Source organism: Lagenorhynchus albirostris, chromosome 10 (assembly GCF_949774975.1).
Source record: "Lagenorhynchus albirostris chromosome 10, mLagAlb1.1, whole genome shotgun sequence".
Classification (NCBI taxonomy): Eukaryota; Metazoa; Chordata; class Mammalia; order Artiodactyla; family Delphinidae; genus Lagenorhynchus; species Lagenorhynchus albirostris.
The window spans coordinates 99,591,273-99,615,411 of NC_083104.1; the positions used below are offsets into that span (position 1 = coordinate 99,591,273).

Genomic DNA, 24,139 nt, shown 5'->3' on the forward strand with positions numbered 1-24,139 from the left:
CCACACCGAGGAGCTGAAGGGCCTCCTGTCTTGGAGGTTCTGCCCCGGCAGACGCCTTGTGGAGCAGAGATGAGCCAGACCTGCAGAGCCCTGCCACCCACAGAATCCTGCCCCCTAAGTTCTGGTGTCACTTGCTTTGCAGCAAAGAAGCTGGAACAGTCAGGAATGCACTGAGTAACCTTGGGAACACACGGGCAGCACCCACATCGCATCTGCTTCCACGTCTGAGAAGCAGGTGCTCCCAGTTTTCTGTAACTGCCGTTTCAGTGGACACCGCACAGCATCACAGACCCCCACGGCACCCACCTTCCGTTTTAACATTTTTCTGGTGGGCAATTTCATCCTAACAAGGCCACCCATTAGCCAGCTGACCTGGGCAAGTCATTTCACCCTCGTCTCTGCTCCAAGGCGATAAGGATTTTTTTTTCCTTCCCAGTTCACTGGACGTGGGTAAAGAAGAGAGACAAAACCCACAGGAAAACAAGTTGCAACGTGCCACGTGCTGTATAAACATGTCCGAGAGTGAGGAAGGAATGGAAGTCGGGCCCGACTAAAACAGCAGCATTCAATAAATAAAGACAGCGCTGAGAGGCAAGATGACCGCTTTCACTTTTTTCTCCATATTTTCCTGCAGCTCCCAAATTTTCCAAACTTTTACTTAAAAGAGCCGCCCCCGGCCCTGGACCAAGGCAGGCTGGGGAGCTGCTGCAGCCTCGCTGGCCTCCCTGACTCTTGCGGGCGAGGTGGAGGCTGCCCGCAGCCAGGCAGGTACCTCCCTCCCTCCTTGGGCTGTGGCTTCCTTCCCCGAAAAGCAAAACGGGAAAGGAGTGCCCGCTGGTTTCTTATTTAGGACACTGACTTGGCAGCCGAGCATTGGAGGGGCCTGTTTTGTCATCGTTAAAGAGTAACCTTCAATTTCAAGTTTAAAATAAACCCGGTCCTCTCCCCAGGTCCCAGCCTCCCCGGGAGTTGCTGGTGGAAAGGGGGCCCAGGCGGCCTGGCACCCAGGCGAGGAGCTGGCGGCGGGGCCGTGCGCTGGAGGGCCCTTCTCACTCCTCGGCCGCTTCAAGGAGCCTTTGGAATCTGAGAGTCGGGCACCAATGCAGAAACTCAAGCAAGATTTCTGGGTGGCTTGTGTTCAGGCTGTGGCTGGAGCAGTGCCTGGTGGGAGGAGACGCCAGAAGGACCCAGAATCCACACAGTCCAACACCCGGCCTGGGCTTCGCCTCCCTCCCGCTGAGGTGGGGACCAGACCCTCACACCCTCCCACGCAGGTGCCGACTCGGCAGGTCTGGGAGAGTGACTTCCTTAGTGCTGGATGTCCTGAGACCTGTCAGGTCACTGCGCCCCCTCGTGGCTCCTCTTCCCTTGGACTTGCCTTGATTCCGTATCTTCCTGGTCTAGTCCGTTTGTCTCCCACTGTTACAAACCTTCGTTCCACAGGGAAAGGAGTCTTCTTTTTCCTCACTGGGTTCTCCATGCTGAGGACAGTGCCAGGTGCACAGCAGCGGCCCAGGCTACACCTTGTTGAATAAAGGCACTGTCGGGGTAACTGGATCCTGGGAAAAAACAAGCAAAACACCCCCAAAGCTCCATCCAGTTCAAGGCCTTATCCATGTTTTGACAGCTACAAAAGTAAAACTGATTTTTAAACATAAACTCCTTTCATTTCCCCATCTTCTAATAGGGATGGTAAATCGCGAAGGGGGTTTCTAACGGGAGCAAGCCGAAGGTGAAGCACGGCCTTGGGGGAGATGGCCCTTGGTTCTCTGGGGTCACCTGTGCTTGACTGGGATTCTTTGAAGAGACAACAGAAGAGAAAACCCAAGCCCACGGGTTTACCTGATAAACGCATGACTCTTGGGACTTCCCTGGTAGTCCAGCGGTTAAGACGTCACCTTCCACTGCAGGGGGTGTGGGTTCGATCCCTGGTCGGGGAGCTAAGATCCCACATGCCTCGTGGCCAAAAAAATCAAAACCTAAAACAGAAGCGATATTGTAACAAATTCAATAAAGACTTTAAAAATGGTCCACATCAAAAAAAAATCTTAAAAAACAACAAAAAAGGAAGACCGGCACCCCCCCCCCCACCGCCCATCATTCTTGATGCTAAGGTTCCTTACGTAACTCACCATCAGAGCCAAAATATAAACTCTGCCAGAAATGCCCACTCTGCATGTGCCCACGGCCTCCCTCTTCCAGGACAGCTGCCTGGGCGAGAGGATGCCAGCCAGCCTGAGAGTCCTCCCCGTCTGCCCGGGGTCAGCAGAACGGGAGACTCAGCCTGGGGCGGGGGTGGGTGCCTGGGGGTGAGGTGGCCTGGGAGGAAGGCCCGCAGCTCATTCCCCGGGGGGAGGGGGCCCCGGTTGGCTCACAACTCCAAGCACGGGAGGTGACAGGGCAGATGAACTTCATCTCCTCTTCCTAAGTAACAGGCTTATTACTCTTTTGATAAATTCCATCTTTCACCTCCTCTGTCCTTCTTCCAGCATCACCCAGACCCCCAGGGGTTGCACCCAACACACGCAGACATCGGTGGGCAGAGGGGCATCTCCCTGGGGTCTGCACCCTGCGTCTTTGGCATCCTATTCCACAGGGGCTGCCCCTTTGCCCTTCACACTGACCACGCGCAGTCCCAGTTCCCTGCCAGGAACGACCCCATCCACGGGGACGGGGAGGGGCTCTTAAGTGTGCTCCTCGGTGGCTAGCGGCAACCCCACGCCCACGAGGGCTTGTCTCCTGTGAGCTGCTTGTTTATGTTGCAACCATTCCTGAGCTATTTGGTTGTTTTATTAACACCGGTCAGGACCCCTCACTGGACCTCAGCAAAGCCAGTCTGTCTCCTGGGGCTGCTGTGTGTATGGGCCGGAGACCTTAAGGGCCAGAGCAAGCGACTCCTGCCCTGCTGGCGCTCAGAACGGTAACAGGCTCAACTCGCTGGAAACATTTTCTGCAGTCAGCTCCCCTGAACCCAGGTTCCTCCAGGGCTGCTTTGAGATCCACTCCCAGCTTAGAGGATTCGGGACTTTGCCCTTTTGCTGCTTTACGATGGCTGATCCCCCAAACGTGGGTTCTGACCCGCTCTGTCCCCCAGCCCTGGGGTCACCCTCCTTTCCAGGCCGCTCCCCTGTCCAGACTAACTCAGGACTCCTCTGAGTTACAGCAGCTCTCCACCCGGGGACAGCTCAATCCCGTGTAACCAGGTTGGAGGAGGAGGAAAGACAAAGTGGATCCCGGGAGCGGCTGGCCAGAAACACAGCCCCTGGCGTCAGTGGTCGTGAGCAAGGACCGAGCTGCTGTTGCCGTGGCCCCGGAACAGACCACCCTGGGGGAGCCAAGGTGAGGGCATGAGGCAGCTTTTGGAGATGCCACCTGGGCGAAGGCTCTCATGGGTGCCACGGGTGCCAAGCTGGCGGCGAGCAGGCCTGAGGTTTCCCCCGATGGCCACGGACACCGATGACCCGTCCCCAGCAGGCTGCGGCCTGGGGGTGGGACAAGCTGACAGGATCACAGCAAATCAGAGGACGGGCCATGTGACCGGCAACCTGCCGTTTTTAAAATATAACATTTATTGCTTAGATGGTTTGATACAGAACAGCTTTTCTTCTCATTCTGAATTTGGAAGTACTGTACAACTGAATACAAAGAGGAGCGAAAAGTACCAAAACCAAATCTGTGATTCTGTTCATGTGGCCTAGACCAGTTTTGTACATAACATGTAGCAGCAGTTTTTAAGTTCCCTTTAGAAAAATATGAATTCTACACATTTATTACTGTTTCCTGTTTAATGCATGGGCGCAAATCACTAGGATCAACTTCCTTCTGGAGGAAAGAGAGGAACAGAGGGTGGAAAGAACGGCGAAACTTCCTGAAACCGGCATCCGACTGTCACATAGCTTCCCCAGGGCTGGTGGAAAAAACAGCCCTTTGGGTTTTTTGTTTTGTTTTCACAGCCGGGAGTTTCATGTAGTGATTGAATCTCAGCATCGTGTCCATAAATCAAAGAGAAAAACAAAAGAGAGAAACTTGCACCTCAAAAAACTTTTCAGAAGATCCATATATATATATTTTTTTGTAAAAGCCCTGAGAGAAGGAGAAAGAGAATCAAACAAATGTATAGAAACAAATTAGCTGGACATGCAAACTAAGCTATGATTCACCCAGAGTTTAAACAAATCACAAATTTCACAGTTTAATATTGGGGGAGGGGACAGAACATCAAACAAATGATACATCTCTCAGCCTCACTAGTAAAATGTGGCAAGACCTTATCGACTACGAGGGTGCAGACAAGGCTAAATAAAGCTTTCAGTCGATGGCGACCACTGCGAGCGGCGGCCCCGGCTGGGCTGCGGCCTGGTGCCCGCTCCGTCTCGCCCCAGCGCAGAGTTAAGTCGTGGCCGCTCCCCACAACGTTCCGAATTTTCGTGTGGAGAGCTGCGAAGAAAAACAAAACACAAGCAACCCCAAGTAATAGCAACAACAAAAATAACAACAACAATCGTCATAAGAAATTAAGGGATGAATGAACTGGTTTTAACTAAGCACACCACGCTTGGTAGGAAGTGATACTGGGTGGGGGAATCATTGGTTCTGATTCGTGCTCACGTAGAGTGAAGAAAACCTTTTGAAATTGGTTCACACATCCCTAATACAGTTAAAAGTCATATATACCTCAACCTTTTTCCTTTCACATGCAAAGAGATCACTTTTTCATCATGTCAAGAACACACATAGCTTCCTTTGAAGCCCGGGTGGTTGGCTTTTGGCTACCAGGAGTTGGTGAGGAAGTGGGAGGAAGGGGGTCCTTGTGGTGGACGCAGGTGTAAGGACAGAGGAGCCCTGGGGGCCAGAAAGGGCGAGGGTCCCGGGAGGGGTGGCACGGGAGGCCTGAGGCACTGAGGCTGGGGCGTCCCGGGCGTCTGGCGGGAGGACAGGATGCTGAGCACAGCCCAACTACAGTAGGATCTGTTTCTTTTCACTGCTGGCAGCTACAGTAAGGGGGTCTATTGCCTGCAAACGATGCTCACGCAAGAAAATCCCGCCTCTGTGCACCCAGGGGTTCAGGCGATTCAGAAACTAGACACAACATGTTTATCTTCGAGCACCAACCCCAAATCACAGGAAGGTAAACATACACCTATTTTTCCTCTTCAATCTCGCATGTGCAGTTTTATTACCAGTAGTAGTATTTCATCACTCCGCGAAGGACAGGAGCACAGGCAGGTGAGGCCTGGGCTGGGCTTGGCAGGAAGACCGTGAGGGACAGGTCCTGCTGCCTGGCTTTCCCGGAAGCCCAGGCACGCACCTCGCCTCCTCTCCCCTCCCCGGCTGCCCCTCGGCCCCGCAGGCGGGAGGACCACACGGCCCCTGCTGGGTTCTGCAGTCACGGAAGAAAGGCTTGTCTAAGTACAGTAGAAGAGCCACTGCCCGGAGAGCCAAGGACAGCTGCGGGCAGACGCTCACGCGGGGACCTGGGGGCGGCCCAGGTCTCCCAGGACAAATATTGCCCATTTGTTTCTGCTGACTGCAGAGACCAGCAAACTGATGAACTACAAATAATAATAATAATAATAATAATATTATTAATACATATACCGAAAAGGGGGGGGGGAAATCAGATACATGACACCTATGCATGTTTTCCATCAGTTCAGTTGCCAGGGGAACTCTTCTCTGTCTTGAAACTTGAACAGTAATGGCATATCTAACGCTGAGAGAGTGGAAACATGTACGAGGTCGAAGCTAGAATCTTTCCTGGTTTTGGCTTGAACCAAACTGGAAACCTTCATCAACCACATCCTGCAATATATCGAGGACCAAATTACAGCTCCACCATGTAGCAAACAGAAAAAAAAAAAAAAAGTCTAGTTGAGAAATGAGCATCTTATCCACATTTCCTCTGGGAATTTACATGAAATTCACATCACTTTCTTCCAGTTATTGGCCATGGGTATCCAAGGGCATGTTTTTTTTTTTCCCTTCTGTTTCCAGCTCACAGAACAAATGTTACTATCACAGAATTGCAAAAACAAGCTAACACACACCAAAACAGAAGGTAAAGTTAATGCTTAAATGAAAAGGTCCTCTCCAAATAATTCATTAAAATATTTGTTTTGTTTTTTAAGAAGTCATTTCGGGAAAACACAACACCCAAGACGACACCAAAGGGCTGGTAAGTAGTTAAGGCACTCGAGTCGAACGTGCTGCATCTCCGCATGGGTCTGTAAGGCTATGGCACTGAGTGAGGCGCCTGCCTCTCTCTCCCTACCCCCCTCCCCCTCCCTCCCCCACCCCGAGAGCTGAAGGGCACTGAGAAAACCTCGGGAAATATAGACTCAGGACATTTTGCTCTGCTGGCTTTCGTCTGTGTGCTGGGGGGCAGGCTGGGCTGTCATTCCAGGCCCAGGAGCGAGGCGCTGTCGGCAGCGGCCAGGAGGGGGTGGGCGGGCCTCCTGCCGGGCAGCTCCAGCAGGTCCTGCACGAGGGCCGCCGGGCTCTCCCGCTCAGGGTCACCCGGGGACGCCTGCTCCTTGGGGCTGCCCGCGGCAGCGGCCCTGGGAGCACTCCTGCTGGCCTCAGGCTGGCCGGCACCCGCCGTCCGGCCCGTCGCCCTCTCCTCCCTGCGGCCGGCGTCCTTGGGGGCCAGGCTCTCCTTCCGGCTGCGGGTGACGGCCACGTGGTTGCTGGCGAGCAGGGCCGAGTCGGCCTCACTCTCCGACACGGGGTTGGTGCCGCTGTGGGTGGACTCGCTCTCGCTGTCGTCCTCGCCTCGCTCCTCCTTGTCGCTGTCCTTTCCGTGCTGCTTGGGGTGCCGGGCTTTCTGGTGGACCCGCTGGTGGCGAACCAGGCTGTGCTTCAAGGTGAAGGTTCGCTCGCAGGTCTGGCATTTGTACGGCCTCTCTCCTGGGGGATGGAGAGAGATTCACGGCTGTCAGCAAGGCCACCAGCACCCACCTCCCTGCTCCGCATGATAGCAAGCGAAGGCCCTAGGGGGACGGCGGCTGGGCCGGGCCGGGCCTCCCTCCCGCTCACAGGAAACCTTATCTGTCTGAGCTGGCAAAATGGGGAGGGAGGAGAGTGGAGGCCCACACAGCCCTGTCTCCTCGTCCTTCAGCCCAGGGTTTGCACACCTGATCCAGGAACCAGAGTCCCAGAAGTGGAACCTCAGGGACAGCAAGACCGGCCTGAAAGAACCCAGCAGTGGCATCCTTCCCAGGGTCGGGCACCATCGCCAGGGACCCTGTAGGGCGGCACCTCCCAAGTCGAAGCTGCAGGTATGCTGTGTTCTGACTCAGAGCAGCTGGGGCTTCCCCTCTCGCCTGCAAACACGGAGCTGAGAGCAGCTGAGAGCACCACCTGCCAGTACCCCGAGAATCTCTCTCTGCTGGGAGCCAAGCTCCGGTGCCCTCAAGTCCCAGCACAGGGCCGTGGGTGTGTGTGTGGGGCACATGTGCACCTTGGCCGCTGGGAGGAGAGGGAAGCTGAAACCAAGACACAGAGGAGCTTTTCTGTTTGGTGGGGGAAGAATCGCTTGTATCTTCTGGCTTCATGAGGACATCCAGGGGGCCTTTCCACCAAAACAACAGCCGCTGCTTTGGGGTTTGCAGCCTCAAGCCCAGAGGCGGTGGATTCCAGGAGGAGCAAGGACGTGCCCAGGCAGCAGCCAGATGACCGCCCCACTCAGCCCCATCAGCCCCGCTGCCGCAGAGCCAAGAACAGACAAGGTTCTCGCTGCACAGCCGACCTAACACCTGTTGGCTGACGACGAATCCCGGGTGCCTCCCCACACTGGCCTCAGGCCGCGAGCCCCACGGAGCCCCACCGCACCGCCTGCTCCGCCGGCCACACCCACATTCTTCTAGATGCTTCTACCAGGCAGGGCAGCCATCATCCCCATTCTAGAGACAGGGCTACGGAGGCTCAGAAGACTAAGAGGCCGATCAAAACGCGCTGGCAAACACCACTCCGCCGTCCACTGCACCTGTGCCCTCCTAGTGCTACGAGTGGGACACGCCCTCAGAATTCCTAGCCCACCCGGGCTCTCTCCATGCTCGGCAAGAAAGCCCTGCTGCCCACGGTGGCTGGAAGACGGGATCCTGGCTGGCTCGCCGCCCCCCCCCCCCCCCCCCGCCCCGCAACCTCCGCCAGCAGCCCTCCCTCCGCCCCCGCCCCCCTCACCTGTGTGTGACCTCATGTGCCGGGTCAGGTCCTGCAGGGACCAGAACCTCTTGCTGCACACACTGCACACCTTCTTCCTCTTGTCCGCCTTGCTGGCCACACTCCTGGGGGAGTCTGTCTTTGGCTTCTTGTCGTCCTCACTCTTCTCCGAGGGCTTCCTCTCGGCCAGGCCCTCCCCATCCCCATCCGAGGGGCCCTCGGCCTCGTCGCTCTGCTTCTCCGCAGGGGCTTCAGTCACGGCCTCCGCCTGGGCGGGGGGCTCGGTGGCCGGGGGCTCGGCGGGCCTCTGTGGCAGCTCGAGGGCAGTGGGCGGTGGCGCTTCAGGCTCCTGGGGGGCTGCGCTCCTGTCCCCGGGCTCCTCGCGGCCGTGTGCCTTGCGGTGGCGGTTGAGGGTCCCGAGGAACTTGAAGCTCTTGCCGCAGACGTGGCAGGCATGGCGGGCGTGCCTCTGGTCCTGCGCAGCCGGGTCCCCGCCGCCGCCCGCGCCGGCCTCGCCCTCGGCCAGCTTGAAGCCCATCAGCTTGCTGGCGAGGTTGAGGTCTAGGCTCTTGTTGCTGACCGTGTCCTCCGCGGGGCTGTCTGCGTCCTCATCCCACTCCCCCTCCGCGCGCTCCTCCTCGGGCTCCGCGTCCTCCTCGGTGCCCCTCTCCTCCCCAGCCAAGGGCGTGGCTGCCGCCGGCTCCGCCTCCTCTGCCGCCGACTCGTCCGGGACCGGGCTGGGCTCGGCTGCTCCTTCCGGTGTCGGCGGCTCCCTCTCCCGGGAGGTGAGGTCCAGCACTTCGCCGCCCGCCGATGCCTCAGCGTCCGACTGGCTGTCTGCAGAGCAAGCACGGGGCAGGCTGAGACCCAGGCCACCAGACACGCCCCTTCTGAGGGCTCGCTCGTGACCCACCCCCCGGGGGCCTGTCTCCCAACCCCCGCCAGGACTTCTCTCACACAAATTCCCCTCACCCCTTACGTCCCTCAAGGGCCAAGACAAATCTGGGGTTAATTTTTAAAAGGCAGAAGGAGCAGCCGCACACAGGTGCACACAGGCTGGGGTCACAGGGTAGCTGCGCCTGCAGCTCCCGGCCCCCTGCCCCGCCGCCCCCATGCCGCGCCAGCCCCCTCCACGGGCGCACACAGGGGTGCTCGGGGCCCCCAGGGGCAGCCAGACAGAGCGACGGCGAGAGAGGACAGCATTCCAGAGACTCGCAGCACAAGGGGGGTTGAGGAAGCTGAGCCGTAGAAGTTATTTTCCAGTGCAAAGAGGTTGTGTACACATGCAGCCTACACAGGCCTGCCCCCCAAACACGGCATCTGGGAGCACCTCACAGGAAGTGGCCCAAAGCGAGTATTCTGTGTATGTGGTACACATGCTCCCGCCTGACGGCGGGTTTCCAGCAGAGGTCCCAGGCAACAGGAGACGCATGCACACCTGCAGCCCCCCCCCCCCGGCAGCTGTCAGGACCCCATGTAGGGAGCGGAAACATTTCCTGTCTCTCAAGTGGTTCCTACCTGTCCAGTCTCCACAGCAAAACCAGATGTGGACAGGCCACCAGTTTCTATCAGCCTTCTTAAGGGCTGGCCTGGTGGTAACAGTATCGACACCAAAGAGATGACGGTATTTATCAAAAGCACCATCTCCTCTCTATTCTGGTCGGGCAAAGTCTTAGCCAGTATTTTATTATGTGCTCTGATAGTGAAGCTAAAGCTTGCTGAGCCCGACTATTAACTACAGATGCAATGACCAATGGACTACTGTGGCATCAGGCTGATAAAATTCGTTATTTCATGGCACATATGTGACATGCACCTCCCTCATCATGCCAGGTCTCCGATCACAAGTTCACACATCTAACCTGAAGTCTCACCTGATGAGAGCAGACCACCGCCACACCGACCCAGGCCCGTGGCTCTGAGTCACAGGCTCCACGACTCGCCACCAACGCAGCCCTGGGCTGGGGGCGAAGGAGCTGCACCAACCCTGCCACGGTCATACTGCCTGGGGCTCTCGGCTCACCTACAGCGGTCTACGCGGCTCTCCCACTTTACTTCTCTTCACTGGTTTTATTCTGACTACTTTTTGGCAACCACTGTTTGAGTATCTTAAAAGGTTTCAGAAGGAAACAAGTAATTGTGGGGTGAATATAAAATTTCTGAAAGAAATTTTGACAATTTAAGTGATTTCTGACAATTATCCAAAAGATGAAAGAAGATGACCCCTGAGACATGCACACCAACATCGAGGCCATATTCCAGGGGAAAAACCAGCTACTCATTTTCTTGAATCATGCAAATGGAGAGCACCTATTAAATGGCTTTTGGTATAAACTCCACAATAAAAAAAAATACAGAATGCTTGGTTTCCTATTTGTTGGTTCCGTGGGTAAAGACAAAAAAAAAGACAAAACAAAAACAAAAACAAAAAAACGGCGAGGGGAGGGTTGATCTCTGGTTACTCCCTATTTGTCCCAGTATACTCTAGGCTGTTTCACTTAATTATTAATTTTTTTCCACCAAAGAGCATGGATTATTTAAAATTTCAACTGTAGTAGGATATATTTAAGATGATAAACTTTTGGGGGAAAATTCACAGTGAATTCTGAAATCAAACCCAAGTAAAAATACTACGATAATACACTAAGATCAGATCGTTCTGACTCCTGGGCCCTCCCTAAGTGTGGATAATGGAGAGCTCACCCTAAAAGCAATGGGAGGCCAACTCGCTTCCTCCGAGGAGTGGAGAGGGCTTGTTGCGTTCTACCCAACGTCCACTAGGGGGCGGGTTTTAGCAGGGCAGCCGGTGCCCTTCAAGTTCCCAGCAGCACCAAGGGCTCTTCTCAGCAATTCTTGGGACCAACGCACTTAGCCCCCCTCTGTCTCGTGAACACCCGCCTTAAGCGCCTGGTCCTATCTTGACCTTGTCCTCCGCAGCAGCTCACCCTTCCGAGTGCAGGTGGCGGAGCTGATGACTTTTGTAAGCAATGCGGCTTTAAAAATGTGTTGATTTGGGGACTTCCCTGGCGGTCCAGTGGTTAGGACTCTGCGCTTCCACTGCAGGGGGCCTGGGTTCGATCCCTGGTCGGGGAACTAAGATCCCGCAAGCTGTGAGGTGCAGCCAAAAAAAGAAAAGAAAAGAAAAGAAAAAGGGGAGGGGAGAGCGGGGGAAGAAAACTGTGTTGATTTTCTGTCCCTGTCAGCCAGTCCCTCATTCGTGATGCTAATCTAAGAAAACTGCTAGAGGAAGCAGACAGAATCTGAAGGCACTAGTAGGTAAGAAGCCCAAAGCTCCTCCGATGCGATGCGCAGTGTGGAGACTTCCAATGCGATGCGCAGTGTGGAGACTTCCACGTTAGCGCAACAATTAAGTATCTACTGCTTCCTAGAAATGTCGCGTCACCCAACTGAGGTGACAATGTACTGACCTCAGTGGCTACCTGGCTGGGCAGGGGCACAGCCTCCACTTTATCTAGACCGGCACTCCCCGTGGTGCAGTCCATGCCCGTACGTGGCCTTCTGGGCCAGCAAGGGTGCCACCACTGAGGGACAGTCTTCAAGTGTCCACGCTGGGAAATTAATTCCCTGGCGGTCCAGTGGTTGGGACTCGGCGCTTTGACTGCTGTGGGCCCGGGTTCAATCCCTGGTTGGGGAAGTAAGATCCCAAAAGCCGTGCGGCGAGGCCAAAAAAAAAAAAAAAAAAAAAAAAAAAAAAAGTCCATGTTTACACTGATTTGAAAAGTCACATGCAGGTGCCCACAAATAGGAAGGCTCCTACAGACATCATCTGAGGAAGAACCAGGAGCATCCCCTGAGGGCAAAGTGGGCCAGGGTACCTCTGCCCACAAGAAAGTGAATCAAAGTTTCAGCCTAGCTTTGAACTATCAATATGTCCCTTTCAGCTAAAACTGCCCCCATCGGAGCATCTTCAGCATGCCTTTGGGGGAAAACCTAGGGCGCATTTTTGTGAGACCTTATGTGATCGAAAAAGTCAGACCTACGTTGCAAAACATGTCCTGGGATTTTAAGAAAATGCAACCTAGGCACATAAACCTAGAAATCCCTCAAGAACTGCCTTGGTCATTTCCTGCCTTTGTGTTTTTACGGTCTTTCCCCAAAGCCTCACTTTTAACTTCATGGGAGGGAGCCGGAAAGGAAACCTTCACTCCCTCCATCATGCTCACCTGGTTTAAAAAACTTCCCCTTGAAATCACTGAAATCCACCTCCCTGACCCTCCTTCTCCCCATCTTACCTCTCAGCCCTCTTTCTCACCACGGATTGTGACCACAATTAAACCAAGCCTATATTTTTCTCTTTGCTGGTTTCACGTTACAACTCTCACTGAACTTTCTTTTTCCAGAGGCTTTGTCCCTTAAAGGAAACCTACACAACCTCCGGGCAGGGTCAGGGCAAGGAGGGCGCTGATGGGACTTGGAAAAACAAAACTCGTAACTGCAATTTAAAAGATAAATTCACCCACCATGAAGATGTGGGCTGCACCGAAGCTAAGATATAAGTTCCGATTGGCTTTGCGCCTGCAGGAGCCCTGGTTTTGGTGTTCCTTGAGCATACAGATCAAGATGCTGAACTCAAAGTATGTTACACTTTAAGACTTGTCTGCCAGCGTGGGAAACCAAGGGCTCCCCGCGGCCACCTCAACTATCAGCTTCTTTCCCTCCTTTGGGACCGTGATGGGCTGTGAGAAAATGGGCTGGGTAGAACGTGATGCGGCAGCTGACGCTCAAACACTGAGAGGGGTCATCCCAGTGAAGGTGCGCTCTGCCAGCCTCGCTGCCCGTTTCCTGGGGTTGAACAGCAGATCACCCAGCAACCTCGGGCTCGAGGGCACCCAAGTCACGGCAAGATTCCATGGGGCCTGTACGTTTCTCTACTCAAAGATCCTGGCGAGTCACGTGGACCTGGACGCTGGAGGGGGCGTGGCAAACTGGCCTACACTTCTATACCCTGAGAGGGTCTGGGTTCACCACAACCGAGGGCCTGGCCGTTCAAGGGCTTGTTTCACTGGGCTCTGTGGGAGGTGTGGGGAAAGAGCAGAGGGCTCTGCACCAGCTCCTCTTCCTGGAGAGGCTGCCCGCTCACTGCACCCCTCTCCCCCGTAACTGGGACAAGGACAAGGGGGCCGGGGCTGGGGTTGAAGCCCGACCCTCCAGTCCACACTCACTCACAGACAACACAGCCCCCCAACCCACCCAAGTCTGAGGGGGAGAAGCCCGGACACAGTCACAACTCTAGAAAAGCACATTTGGGGGGAATCGCCTCGGATTCAGAAAAGGGGGAAATGTCAAGCTTTCCAGATTTGCCAGACTGAACCCATACCTGCAACAGTTATTCAGCACTGGCCAACCAGCCCTGTGTCTGAGTAACCCGCAGCAGCCCATTTTCTGTTTTATTTGTTTTGGGGGGTGAGGGACACAAAACCCCAGCAGCTGGAGATAATGGAATATACTGAATAGAGGACACGAGTAAATACAGAAGCTGTAAGGAAAAAAAAAGGTGGCAGGAGACGCACGGGGCAGCTGTTAATTGCTCTATAGGGGCCGGAGGAAGGAAGCACATATCAGCACATGAGAAGAATACCCGGATTCGGGTCAAGCAGAGATGTGATTAAAGAAAGGACATGCAGAGTGCTTTTTCAAACAAGACAAAGTTTTTTTTACTGGGAAAAGAGTTATTTAAAAGAAAAACACCCCACCCAGCCCGGCCCCTCCCTGCTGAGGGTGGAGCGTCACTAGTTCCTGCAACACCCTGGCAGCGAGCGGGCCCATCCCTGGCTCTGCAGGATGCGGCAGACGCTGGGGTTTGAGAAAACAACACCCGAGTAGTTTCACATCCCTTTCAGACGTGTTCCTATGCAGAGCTGGACTGTGCACCCTCCTGCACAGCCCAGCTCCACAGGGCAAAGGGCAGGAACAGGCGTCTGGGGTGGGGAACAGATCTTCTCTAGCAGCTCAGAGAAGCAGCCTGGGGGCGCTACCGTGGCCCCCATACCCGTCCTGCTGCTGGGATGCCAGCAGGAGGCCTCAGGGTCCTGCAGAGAAGGGGAGGCCGCCAGCCGCAGCGCAGAGGCCGGGGCGCGGCTAACGGGCTCCTGCGGCGCCCTCCTCTCCATCACTTGGAGGCACTACCTGTGCTATCATGGGCTCCAACATCACTCTGTTTTGACTGGGGGATAAGCCCGTTTCTTCTCAGGGAACAGGCGGTAACTCCGTGTTTGCGCAACTGGTGGCGTTCACAGTTAGATTTGGTGGAAAAGAAGGCACCGCATTTTTGACAAGGGAAGGGTTTCTGACCTGAAGCGGGAAAAAAAATACATGTTTATCTGGCTTTCTACTGCAACAAAAAAGAAAAATCGCTTTCCATTCATTCTCCTGGGATCATTGGCATTTGTCCACCCCCCCACCGAACCCCTTTCTTTTAAGAAAATAAACAAAATACATTAAAAAAACACAAAACAAAACACTGAGAACAGTAGCAACTCAAGTGATCACCTTCCCTTATCCTGAGTGGGATGAGAGATTTGTCTTCAAAATACTAAAAGTTAACAATGAAACCAAGATACATATCTGAAGTAAAACAGTATTACAATTACAAATCTTACGTAATAACTACAACAACAAAGGTGAGTGAAGGGATCTGAGCACAGCAGGAGAACACCTATGTCCACCACAGAGAGAAGACGGCTGTGATAGTTTCCAGCCTGGCAAGTACCGTGGACGTGGGGAATCGAATGGGATGAAGGGCAACGCCCGGGGCCTCCTGGAGGAATCCTGAACCCTCTGGATGTCTCTGGGGTCCGGCCCTCCCACCTGGACTGCAAGTGCTGAGTTCTGACTTGCCGGGATGCCTCCTGTCTGACCTCTGCCCAAGGTCACCGTGGTCCTAGCTGGCAAGACAGGGGAGGTCGGCTTGGTGCACGAGGGTTCTCTGTCCCCCTTGCTCTAAGCTCTTGCTGGTGGTGCATCAGGGACCAAGGTCCCGAGTCTGATCAGAGCCGCGTGCTCCACTCAGCAGCCCGCGTGTGAAGCTGAGTCACTGAGCGGCCCCTAACCCCACCAGCCCCACAAGTAGGCCAGCTGCCTGTCCCTCCCCGGCCATTATCTGCTTCGACCGGCCTACTCTCCCCTTCTTCCATTTCGATTCCTTTTGCAGGCTCCTCAGTACCTGGTCCTGTGTCTGCATGGACGGACGAGGGGGCGAAGCCAGGGCAGACCACGAGGACAAAGAGAAGGAAAGAGGAGGGACCAGGGAAGGGAGTGGGCGGGCACCAGGACAGAGGAGGTGTGGTTATCAGCTACTGCATCCCTGGGTTCTTCTGGTTTCCCCCCAGGTGCCACATTCTAAGGTTCTGGTTTCTGATTTTACAGGGAAAAGGTTTCGTGCACCGACAAACAGGACTCATAGAGCTGCAGCCAGCACGGCTGTCTCATAACCCCAAGGCTGCCACGATCACACACACATCAAGACATGTCAGGCAAGTCAATCAGCGCGGTTCCCTGGAAACACTAAGAGGGGGTGGGGCTGGGCTTCAGCCTTCCACTTAGGTTTAGATGAGCATTAATGGACCCCAGAACCAGTGCAGGCGCACAAGCCCAGGCACCCAGGGAATGAACAGCGTGGGCCTGGAGCCCCGAGTTCTCAGGACAGGAAGGACTGGCACTGCCAGCCGCACAACTCTGGGGCGCCGTTTGCACGGAGCACACCGCGTGTGACCCCGAATCCCCACACTCCAAGGATGAGCATCAGCAGTAACCAAAGAAAGGGGACGTCCACCTCCACCTGAGCCATGGTTCCAAATCACTGGTAGGGTTTTTACGAACACAGATGCCTAGAACCATCAAACACCACGGAATTAGAAGCCTGGGAAGGTGGAATCAGACACTCAGAAACTGGACCCGTGCACCTCTAAGGAGCTCCACTTGGGCCTGAGAGGATGAAATGGAGAACCCGACTGCTCCACAAAGCTTGTAGGTGTTTTGCACTAAATTTATAAAAATGCTCACATTAAAAAAAAAAAAAAAATCACGCTTTTTGCGTGAAGACTAGTTGTAAAGTATTTTAATGCTTTTTTTGTGCACCCTTCTCGCTTTTCACTAAAAGTTGAACATGATGTTTAATAATTATTCAGGCTGTGTTAAGTAAGAAGAAAATACTTTTCCTTTAATATTTCACTGTCAAAAGGCAACATCACAGCTTCCCTGAGTCAGGCCAGTTTGGAAAACAAGAGAACCAGGCTCGAGAAGAAAACAAGTCAGAAGCTGTGACTATGAACTGTGATCTGGCTCTTGATTTCAAATAAAGCAGTTAGTTTCTTGCTTCTTCCTCTTACATGATTTGCTCTGTAACTTTCACACTGGTAAATGCGTCACTTGTACAGCTGGTTTGAATAGCCAGGCTGATGTCTCATGACGATGAGGAGTCATGTTAAGGTTAAATGTAGAAAACGATTCAATGACCTAAAAGTACTGTATCCAGTTAGGAAGATTCCCGAAGTGACAACTAACTAACAGCAGTCTTTAAAAGTTCCCATTTCACTGCATAAGTCGCACATTTTACATAGCAGTGTGCTCTCCAGACTGCATGGACAGAGGAAAACAAGAGCGCTTTGACTATTTTATGATCATACAGGTTTCAGAAAAACCTTGCTGACTCGTAATCTACGTGGAAAGTATCCAATGATTTTATTCATTTGGTAGCAGCCACAGAAGACTGTTCCAGCAGCGGTGTTTCTAAACGCACCTGTGAGCACCTCTGCACCCAAAGGCCCGTGACGTCCTTCCGCCCCACCCTGCGATGTCAGCCAGTAGTTTTCACTCTCACAGAACAGTCAAGAAACGAAGAAAGAAATTCTTCAGGAGACGATGCCGTCTGGCAGGCACTGGGCAGGAAGGAATAAAGGACGAACAACCAGAGCAAGTCCAATGGCCCGGCCTCACACCCTCAGACGCCTCTCCGTACCCCGCCGCCCGCCCCCACCCGGGGCACAGGCCTCTCTCTGTCTGTCTGTCTCTCTTTCTTTCAGGATGTGGCAGATGCAGGGCCGGCCAGGTAAACGCATTCAGAGCTGCCCCTTAAGAAAGTTGGAAGCAGCCAAACACGGCTGGTGTCAGTGCTTCCACACTGAGGTGTGTACATCTCACTGGTCTCAGCTCCGCCGCTGGTTGCCTGTGAACAGCGGGTGGGAGAGGTGGGTGGGGAGGGCCCCAGGCTGGCAGAAAAGGTCAGAGAAGCCCTCAACCATGAGAGAGTGAGCAAGGCAGGGGGCCACGGATGTCAGAGCGGGAGGGCACCTCAGCACCACAGGTGCCGACCCCTCCGTTCCACGCGGAGGAAGGTGAGGAAGGGGCTGAAATGGACCGTTTCCTGGCACTCTCTCCTCTACTTGTGGCCTCAAAACACACGGGACGCTCACGAGGGGGAAAGGCAGGAAGAGTGAGCCGTCTTCTCCTAAAGAGGCAGCACTGTTCAGGCTGAGAAGGGAAGGAGCCAGGACGGTCCTCCTCAACAGGATGCCATGGGCTAGCGGACGAGGGGAAGGAGGAAACTCAGCTGCGTGTGGAGATCACGCCAGGATCTCACGAAGTTCGCCAGCAGACGCCAGCTTCCTCCTAAGACATGATTCCTAGAACCTGAGCCACGCAGAGAAAGGGCTGAAACCACGTGCCCCTTGCCTGAGCAACAGTGAACCCCCGGCTGGGCACTTAACACCTGGGCTACTTAATGCTGCCCATTTAGGGGGCGGGGTGCACTGGAAACATGTCTGTGAGACGATGTAAAGACGCTAGAATTCTTTGCATGCGCTAAGAGGCTGGGAAGAGGCCGACCCTCAAGATGCACAGTTTGCTTCAAGCCAGTTTAAAACTGGACGCCACTCAACAGCTTCCGGCTGGAATGCAGCTAGAGCTTAACACTGCCACCCCGGCCCCCAAGCCTCTGCCCTGTGTGACGAGGTTTTACAGGGTCATTTCAGAGTCCATGTTTAGTTTCTGTTACATGTGAGCCTCAGTCTAATTTCAGCATTACGGAGGGAGCACCTCATAGGAAGCCACGAGCCGGGCACTTGGAGATCCCACAGCAGAGCCGTCTACCGGGAAAACCTCAGCGTGCAGGAAGGCTGGGCAGGTCACATGATTTCTCAGGCTCCGTCCAGCTCCAGCACTGTACCAGACATAGCCGAGGGCTGTATAAAATTACTAAATGGAGCTAATGCTGAGATTGTTGCTGGAAGCTGAGGCTGTGAAAGGGCAAAGGAAGTTAACTGAGCCCTATGGGCGCCAGCGTTCGTCCAGGTCTAAGCATGTGGTTAGCACCATCCCACGGTCACAAAGTCTCTGGTCAACAGCTCGTGGTCCACAGCCGTGTTCCACCTTGTCTCAAACCACTTCCCAATCTTCTGCGTTCGCACGTGTCAGGATACAGGGGGGCAGAAGAGGCACGCCCCCTGCATCCTCAGATGGAACCTGACCCTGGCTCCCACCCCCAGCACTACTGCGCGTCCCCCGAATGCCTGCAGGCAAATTACTCAAGCCTCCCTAAACTTCAATTGCATCATGGCAAGATGGGGATGACATGGCCCTCGTGGCCCGGTCACCAATACTAGCTCTGGAAGGGTTCTCTACCCGCCCGAATGCGCCCCTCAAGAAAAAAAGCCCGCAACGCCATGGCAGGAACACACGATGTGAGGGACGGGGTGGAAGCAGACACGGCCATCAGGGGACAGTGACTGTGGGGGGAGAAGCGGCAGAACATGTTCACACCTACACCTGCCCCCGCCCTCCCCCCGCCCCCGTCTCAGACTAACTCCCATCTCCTCTGCTCCGTTCCGACGCCACCAAATTTTAAACCAACGAGGTCGCTTCGGCGTTCAAAAGGAGCTTCTATCGGGCACCTGCAAAGACACGGCGCGACCCTTGAGCGCACGTACGGGCTGCTCAGTCCTCTCAGGGAGGCCGCTGGCGTGCAGGGAAGAGGACAGTGGCACCCGCCCAGCACAGGGCTCCCGGCTGGAGCAGAGGTGGGGAGGCGGTGCTGGCAGGGGAGCGCTCCTCATCACGCCCAGGCCGCCTGCTTGCTCAAAAGCGGCAACGGGAATACTCACTTCTCCAGAGACTCTGCAGGAGACAGACAGCTGCCACGAAAAGGGCGGCAAGAGAGACTGCTGTGCAGGGCACCTTCTCTCTAAGAAGCATCTTCTTTCTGAACTGCTTTCTTCCTCAGAACTGTTCCCTTACTTTGTCAGGCTTAAATGATTTCAAACGGAGAGAAAATGACAGCCTGAAAACGCAGCACAGACTCTACAAATCTAGGAATTCTGGTTCCTGTTATTTGAGTCCTCCGTGGACAGACACTCCTAACTGATGCCTGGGTTTGAGGCCCCACCACGCCGGAAAGAGACGCCGTGCCCACGTGGCAGCCAGCCTCAGACAGACCCTGCAGCGCACCCTCCCCTGCCCTGCCCTGCCCTGCCCGTCTCCTCTGCACTCTCATTGCCCAGGACAGCTCTGCCATCCCCTCCCGATGTCCCAACTTGTTAGGAGAAACAGCCTTCCACGGAGGATCCACCCTGCGTGAAGCCTTTCTACCTGGATACAGAGCGTGGCTCCCACCCAGCCCCTGCCATCTTCCCCTCTCCACACCGTCATGAGCCTCTGCACTACCTGGGGTTGCCAGATTTAGCGACTCAAAATACAGGACGCCCAGCTGAAATCTGAGTATCAGATACACAACAAATAAGTTTTTAGTATATCCCAAATAGTGCACGGAAGATATTTATACTAAAAATTATTTGTTGCTTATTTGAAATTCAAAATTTAACTGGCATCCTGTATTTTATCGGGCAATCCTATAACATACAATTCTTTATTCTGTTTTAGGTCCTATCAATTAGTATTTGGGTGGTGATCTCCAAAAGGCTAAGGATCTCACCCAATCTGTCCTTAGTTCAAAGATGTAAATTTTGAATACTCAGCTTGAATATTCAGTAGCTCATAATTAAGATGATCTTAAGATGACCCTAAGTTGTAGGGTCATCTGACTACTAACTCCCTGGTATAAAATTATTTAAAGTGTATTTCTTATCTCAAATTTCTCTTTAAAAATCAATGCACGACAACATTTGAAAAATACTTTTGGGATATCTTTTTGGCAACTTAAGTCTGTTACTTAGAATAATATTTTAATTGCGTGTTTCTCTCTGCAACAGCCAACAACTTTAGTATAGATAAAAAATTTTTTAAATTCTAAAGCTACTCTGTCACTGACGCTCACAATGAACAGGGGAAGAGGTAATCGCCTTAGTGAACTGAAAGGTAGCTGCAAAATTTGCAGTATTTCCCTTTATGAATACACAGCAGTCAAAAGAACTTCACAGAAGGTCTGCCATTTTAAAAGCTGCCTTGAATGCAAATTCTTCTGCCCAAGTCCCTGTTCCCCTAGCTGCCTCCTGTGCATAACCAAGCAGATAATGCCTCGACCACGTGAGGGATGTGATGGCCCAAGACCATCTCACCTAAAAACACCCTGCCTGACCCTTCCCTTCACCAGCAGCCCTCGGAGGCCCAGCCAACGGAAACAGGCCATTCTGGTTACACGAGCACACAGGGAAAAACTCTCGGCCCCATCAGGCAAGCCCCTGCTTCTGAGACTGAGGAAGAAGAGAAGCTAGGAATGGGGAGGCGGGAAGAGGGTCCCTCCTTCGACCCCACCCGTCGCCGCCCCTCAGCCCAGCGGCTGGGCCACAGCCTGCCCGGCCCTCTTACCAGTGTGCGTGAGCATGTGCCTCTGCAGGGAGCTGGCCCAGGGGAAGACCCGGGGGCAGTGGGGGCAGCTGATCCTCTGCAGGCAGCTGGCATAGGAGCTGCGCTTCGCCCTCAGCAGCCTGTCCTCCGGGGGGCTGCCCTGCTCGTCGTCGCTGGGCCCGCTGTGGTCTGCGGCCACCTCGTCCTGAGCGTCGTCCTCCGCGCTCTGCAGGAACGGACTGAACTTGTTGGTGTCCGTCGTAGCCAGCATCTTCTCGATGCTGGCGAACTCCCCGCTGGAGTCCAGGTCCACCCCGCCGCTGGTGCGCAGCCGGCTCCTCGTCCCCTTTTTCCGGCCCCTCTTCTTTGACAAGCCAGCTGGTCCCTGCTCAGTGGGCGAGGCTGCCTCTGGGCTGGTGGCAGCAGGGGGGGAGTCACTGGATCCTTTCCTGCTGGCGACATCGGTGGTGGCTTTGGAGACGGCGCCCCCTACAACATCTGCAGCTGCAGCGTTACTGCCAGCGCTTGCGGGCCCCGGGTCAGCCACCTTGGTTTTCAGCAAGGTGGGGGCCGAGGACACGGATGAGATGATCTGGGCAATGGAGGCCAGCGGGGGCAGCTCCTCTGTCACGGGGGGCTTTGGCAAAAGCAGGGGGGGCTTGGGGCGCAGCGGCCGCAGCAAGGCTGGGCTGCTTATGAGGGTGGAGTTGCCCAAGAGCGGGGAGCTGTTGACCAGGGCTGAGGAGTAGATGGGCACAGCGAGTTGAACGGAGCCCTGCAGGGGCGGAGCCGGGGCTTCCGGAGTGCTGGCGGCAGAGGCCGCCGCTACAGGGGCCACGGGCTTTTCCAGGACCCCACTGGGGCCCAAGGTCACCGGCAGGGTGGGGCAGGCTGCTGGACAGGGAGAGGCCTGCTCATTGCTCGCGGGCTCCTGCTCAGGCTTCTTGGCTTCCCCGGGAGCGGCCGCGTCCTCGTCTCCTCTCCTGAAGTTCTTGGGGATGGACAGATCGATGGGCTCCATGGAGCAGTCGTATGGGGCCGAGGCGGAAGGGCTCAGGAAGGAGGCCGAGTTCTCCTGCTTCACTTGGACCAGGGCCAGGCCCTTCTGGGAGAAGTCCAAGGGCTCGTTGAAGTCCCCTGCGAAGTTGCTGGCGGGCTCCACTTTGACTGCGACGTGCGGGGGCAGCGGCTGGGCGGGGGCCCCGTGACGAAAGCCGTTCTGGGGCTCCAGGAAGGCGGCCAGGGGCTTGCGCTCACCCAGGGCGGCGCCGCCCTCCTCCACCCTGCCCGGGGCCTCGGTGGGCGCGTCGGCGGGGCCCAGGCCGTCAGCCGCCAGGACGTAGCTCTCGATGTCATGCTCGGGCACGTGCAGGTGCTGTTTGAGGACGTGGTGGATGCAGTTGCGCTTGGCCGAGAAGGCGGCGCTGCACTCCTTGCACTCGAAGGGCTTGCGGGCCTTGGGGCAGCCGCCCAGGCCGCGGCCGCAGTGCGCGCGCATGTGGATGCGGAGGGCACGGTAGTGCTTGAGGTCCTCGCCGCACAGCCGGCATACTGTGTCTGGGGAGCAGAAGGCGTCCACCATCTCGGCCGCGCTGCTGGTCACGTACTCGATGTTCTTCTCGATGTCCTTGCGTGTGGCCTTGAGGTGCTTCTTGCGTAGGTGCCGCTCGCAGTTGGCCTTGACCGTGAAGGGGTAATGGCAGATCTTGCAGATGTAGGGCCGCTCGCCGCTATGTGTGCGCAGGTGGCGGATGAGCGCGGCCTTGTCGGCGGCGATGTAGTCGCAGATGTTGCACTGATAGGGCGAGATGCCCAGGTGGGAGCGCACGTGCGCGCGCAGCACCCCCGAGAAGGCAAACACCTGGTTGCAGAAGCGGCAGGGGTAGAGCACCTTGCGCATGGCCGGCGTCTTCTTGCCGCTGGGGGCCGTCATGATGGCCTTGAGGTCCCCCTCCGTGATCTCCTGCTTAATCTTGGCCTCCATGCTCAGGGGTAGGAGAGCCTCGATGATGCTGTCCTGCTCCAGCTGCGTCTTCATCTCGGCCTGGCCCGGCAGCTCGAGGCGCGGCTGCTGCAGGAAGAGCTGTGCGGCTGTGTTTGGCTGCGCCCCCGACTGGGACTGCAGCAGGTGGGCGTCGGAGGCCGCCTCCACGGAGCCCCTGAGGAGCTTCAGCGGCGGCGGGGGCAGGCTGGGGCTGATGCAGCCCGGGGAGGCCTGCTGCGCGTTGACGAGGGGTGGAGGCGTGGAGGTGGCCACCACCGTCCGTGGTGTGACCAGGGGCTTTGGCTTCAAAGGGGGCATGTGTTTGAAAATGGCCTGTAGAGGGGCAGCGGGGGCCTTGGACAGAGGCGGAAGACTGATCTGAGGGGGGGCCGAGGCTGCCATCTTCAGGATCTGCTGGATGTCTGCCAGCTCGATGGCTGACTCCCCAGAGATGGGCTTGACCACAATACTGCTGTCAGGCTGGATGATGAAGCCCTTCTGGAAGGGCTGCAGGGACAGATGCTTCATGCTCTCCTTGGTGGCCGGAAGGACGGTAAGAGACCCGCCCAGGGAAGCAGCTTCGAAAGGAGACAGACTCAGCAAGTTGGTGCAGCCAGGGTCCTGAGGTAGCTGACACTTGAGTGCCTGGAGCTGTATTGCTTGGTTGTCATCCGGCAGCGGCTCCTCGGCCAGTGCAGGCCTGGCGTCTTCGATATGCTGCAGGCCCAGCATGGCCAGGAAGACCTTCTGGTCGGGGGCGTCGCCAGGCAGGGCCCTGGACTGCAGCTGTTCCCGTCCCTGGTCGGCAGTTACATGGGTCTGCTTGTGCAGGGTGAGCGAGGAGAGCATGGGGAAGGCCTTGTCACACGTGTCGCAGACGAAGCGGTGCTGCTCACTGATGCACCTGCGCAGGTTCGTTTCACACCAGGCCTGCACGGAAGCCGGGCGGGCGAAAGCAGGGGAACAGAAAGGAGCATTTAGAAATGATCGCCAAGCAGCGCAGCTGCCCCGGCATCCGGCCCTTCTCCACGGCACGTAGGGTGCCCACCTTCCCCTGCTCCCTAACTCCCGGACCGAGTAAGGAAACCAACTAAGCATCTTACGAATCCTTTCTGCTCGATGAATGACGCCGATCCCCAGGGTGTCTCGGCAGATCAGAACTGAAGTACGGTTAAGTAATAACACCACAGAGGTAGGATGAATTCTCTCTTTAAAAATGGGGGCCTTGCAAGCCTAACT

At 55.5% G+C, this 24,139-nt stretch overlaps 1 protein-coding gene across 13 annotated transcripts in view; it reads right to left on the minus strand.

Moving 5' to 3' along the window:
- Positions 1 to 6,301: 6,301 nt before the first annotated feature.
- RREB1 (ras responsive element binding protein 1) overlaps positions 6,302 to 24,139 on the minus strand; it is a 135,192-nt gene continuing 117,354 nt past the window's right edge. For 10 of the 13 annotated variants that reach the window (XM_060163741.1, XM_060163742.1, XM_060163748.1 and 7 more), the window contains 4 exons: positions 20,938 to 23,830; positions 14,308 to 14,472; positions 8,182 to 8,997; positions 6,302 to 6,906 (listed from right to left, as the gene is read on the minus strand). In XM_060163741.1, coding sequence (XP_060019724.1) covers positions 6,395 to 6,906; positions 8,182 to 8,997; positions 14,308 to 14,472; positions 20,938 to 23,830 — 4,386 coding nt within the window. In that variant the 3' untranslated portion in view covers positions 6,302 to 6,394. The remainder of the gene's footprint in view (positions 6,907 to 8,181; positions 8,998 to 14,307; positions 14,473 to 20,937; positions 23,831 to 24,139) is intronic. The other 3 variants (XM_060163752.1, XM_060163747.1, XM_060163753.1) reach the window with 3 other exon arrangements.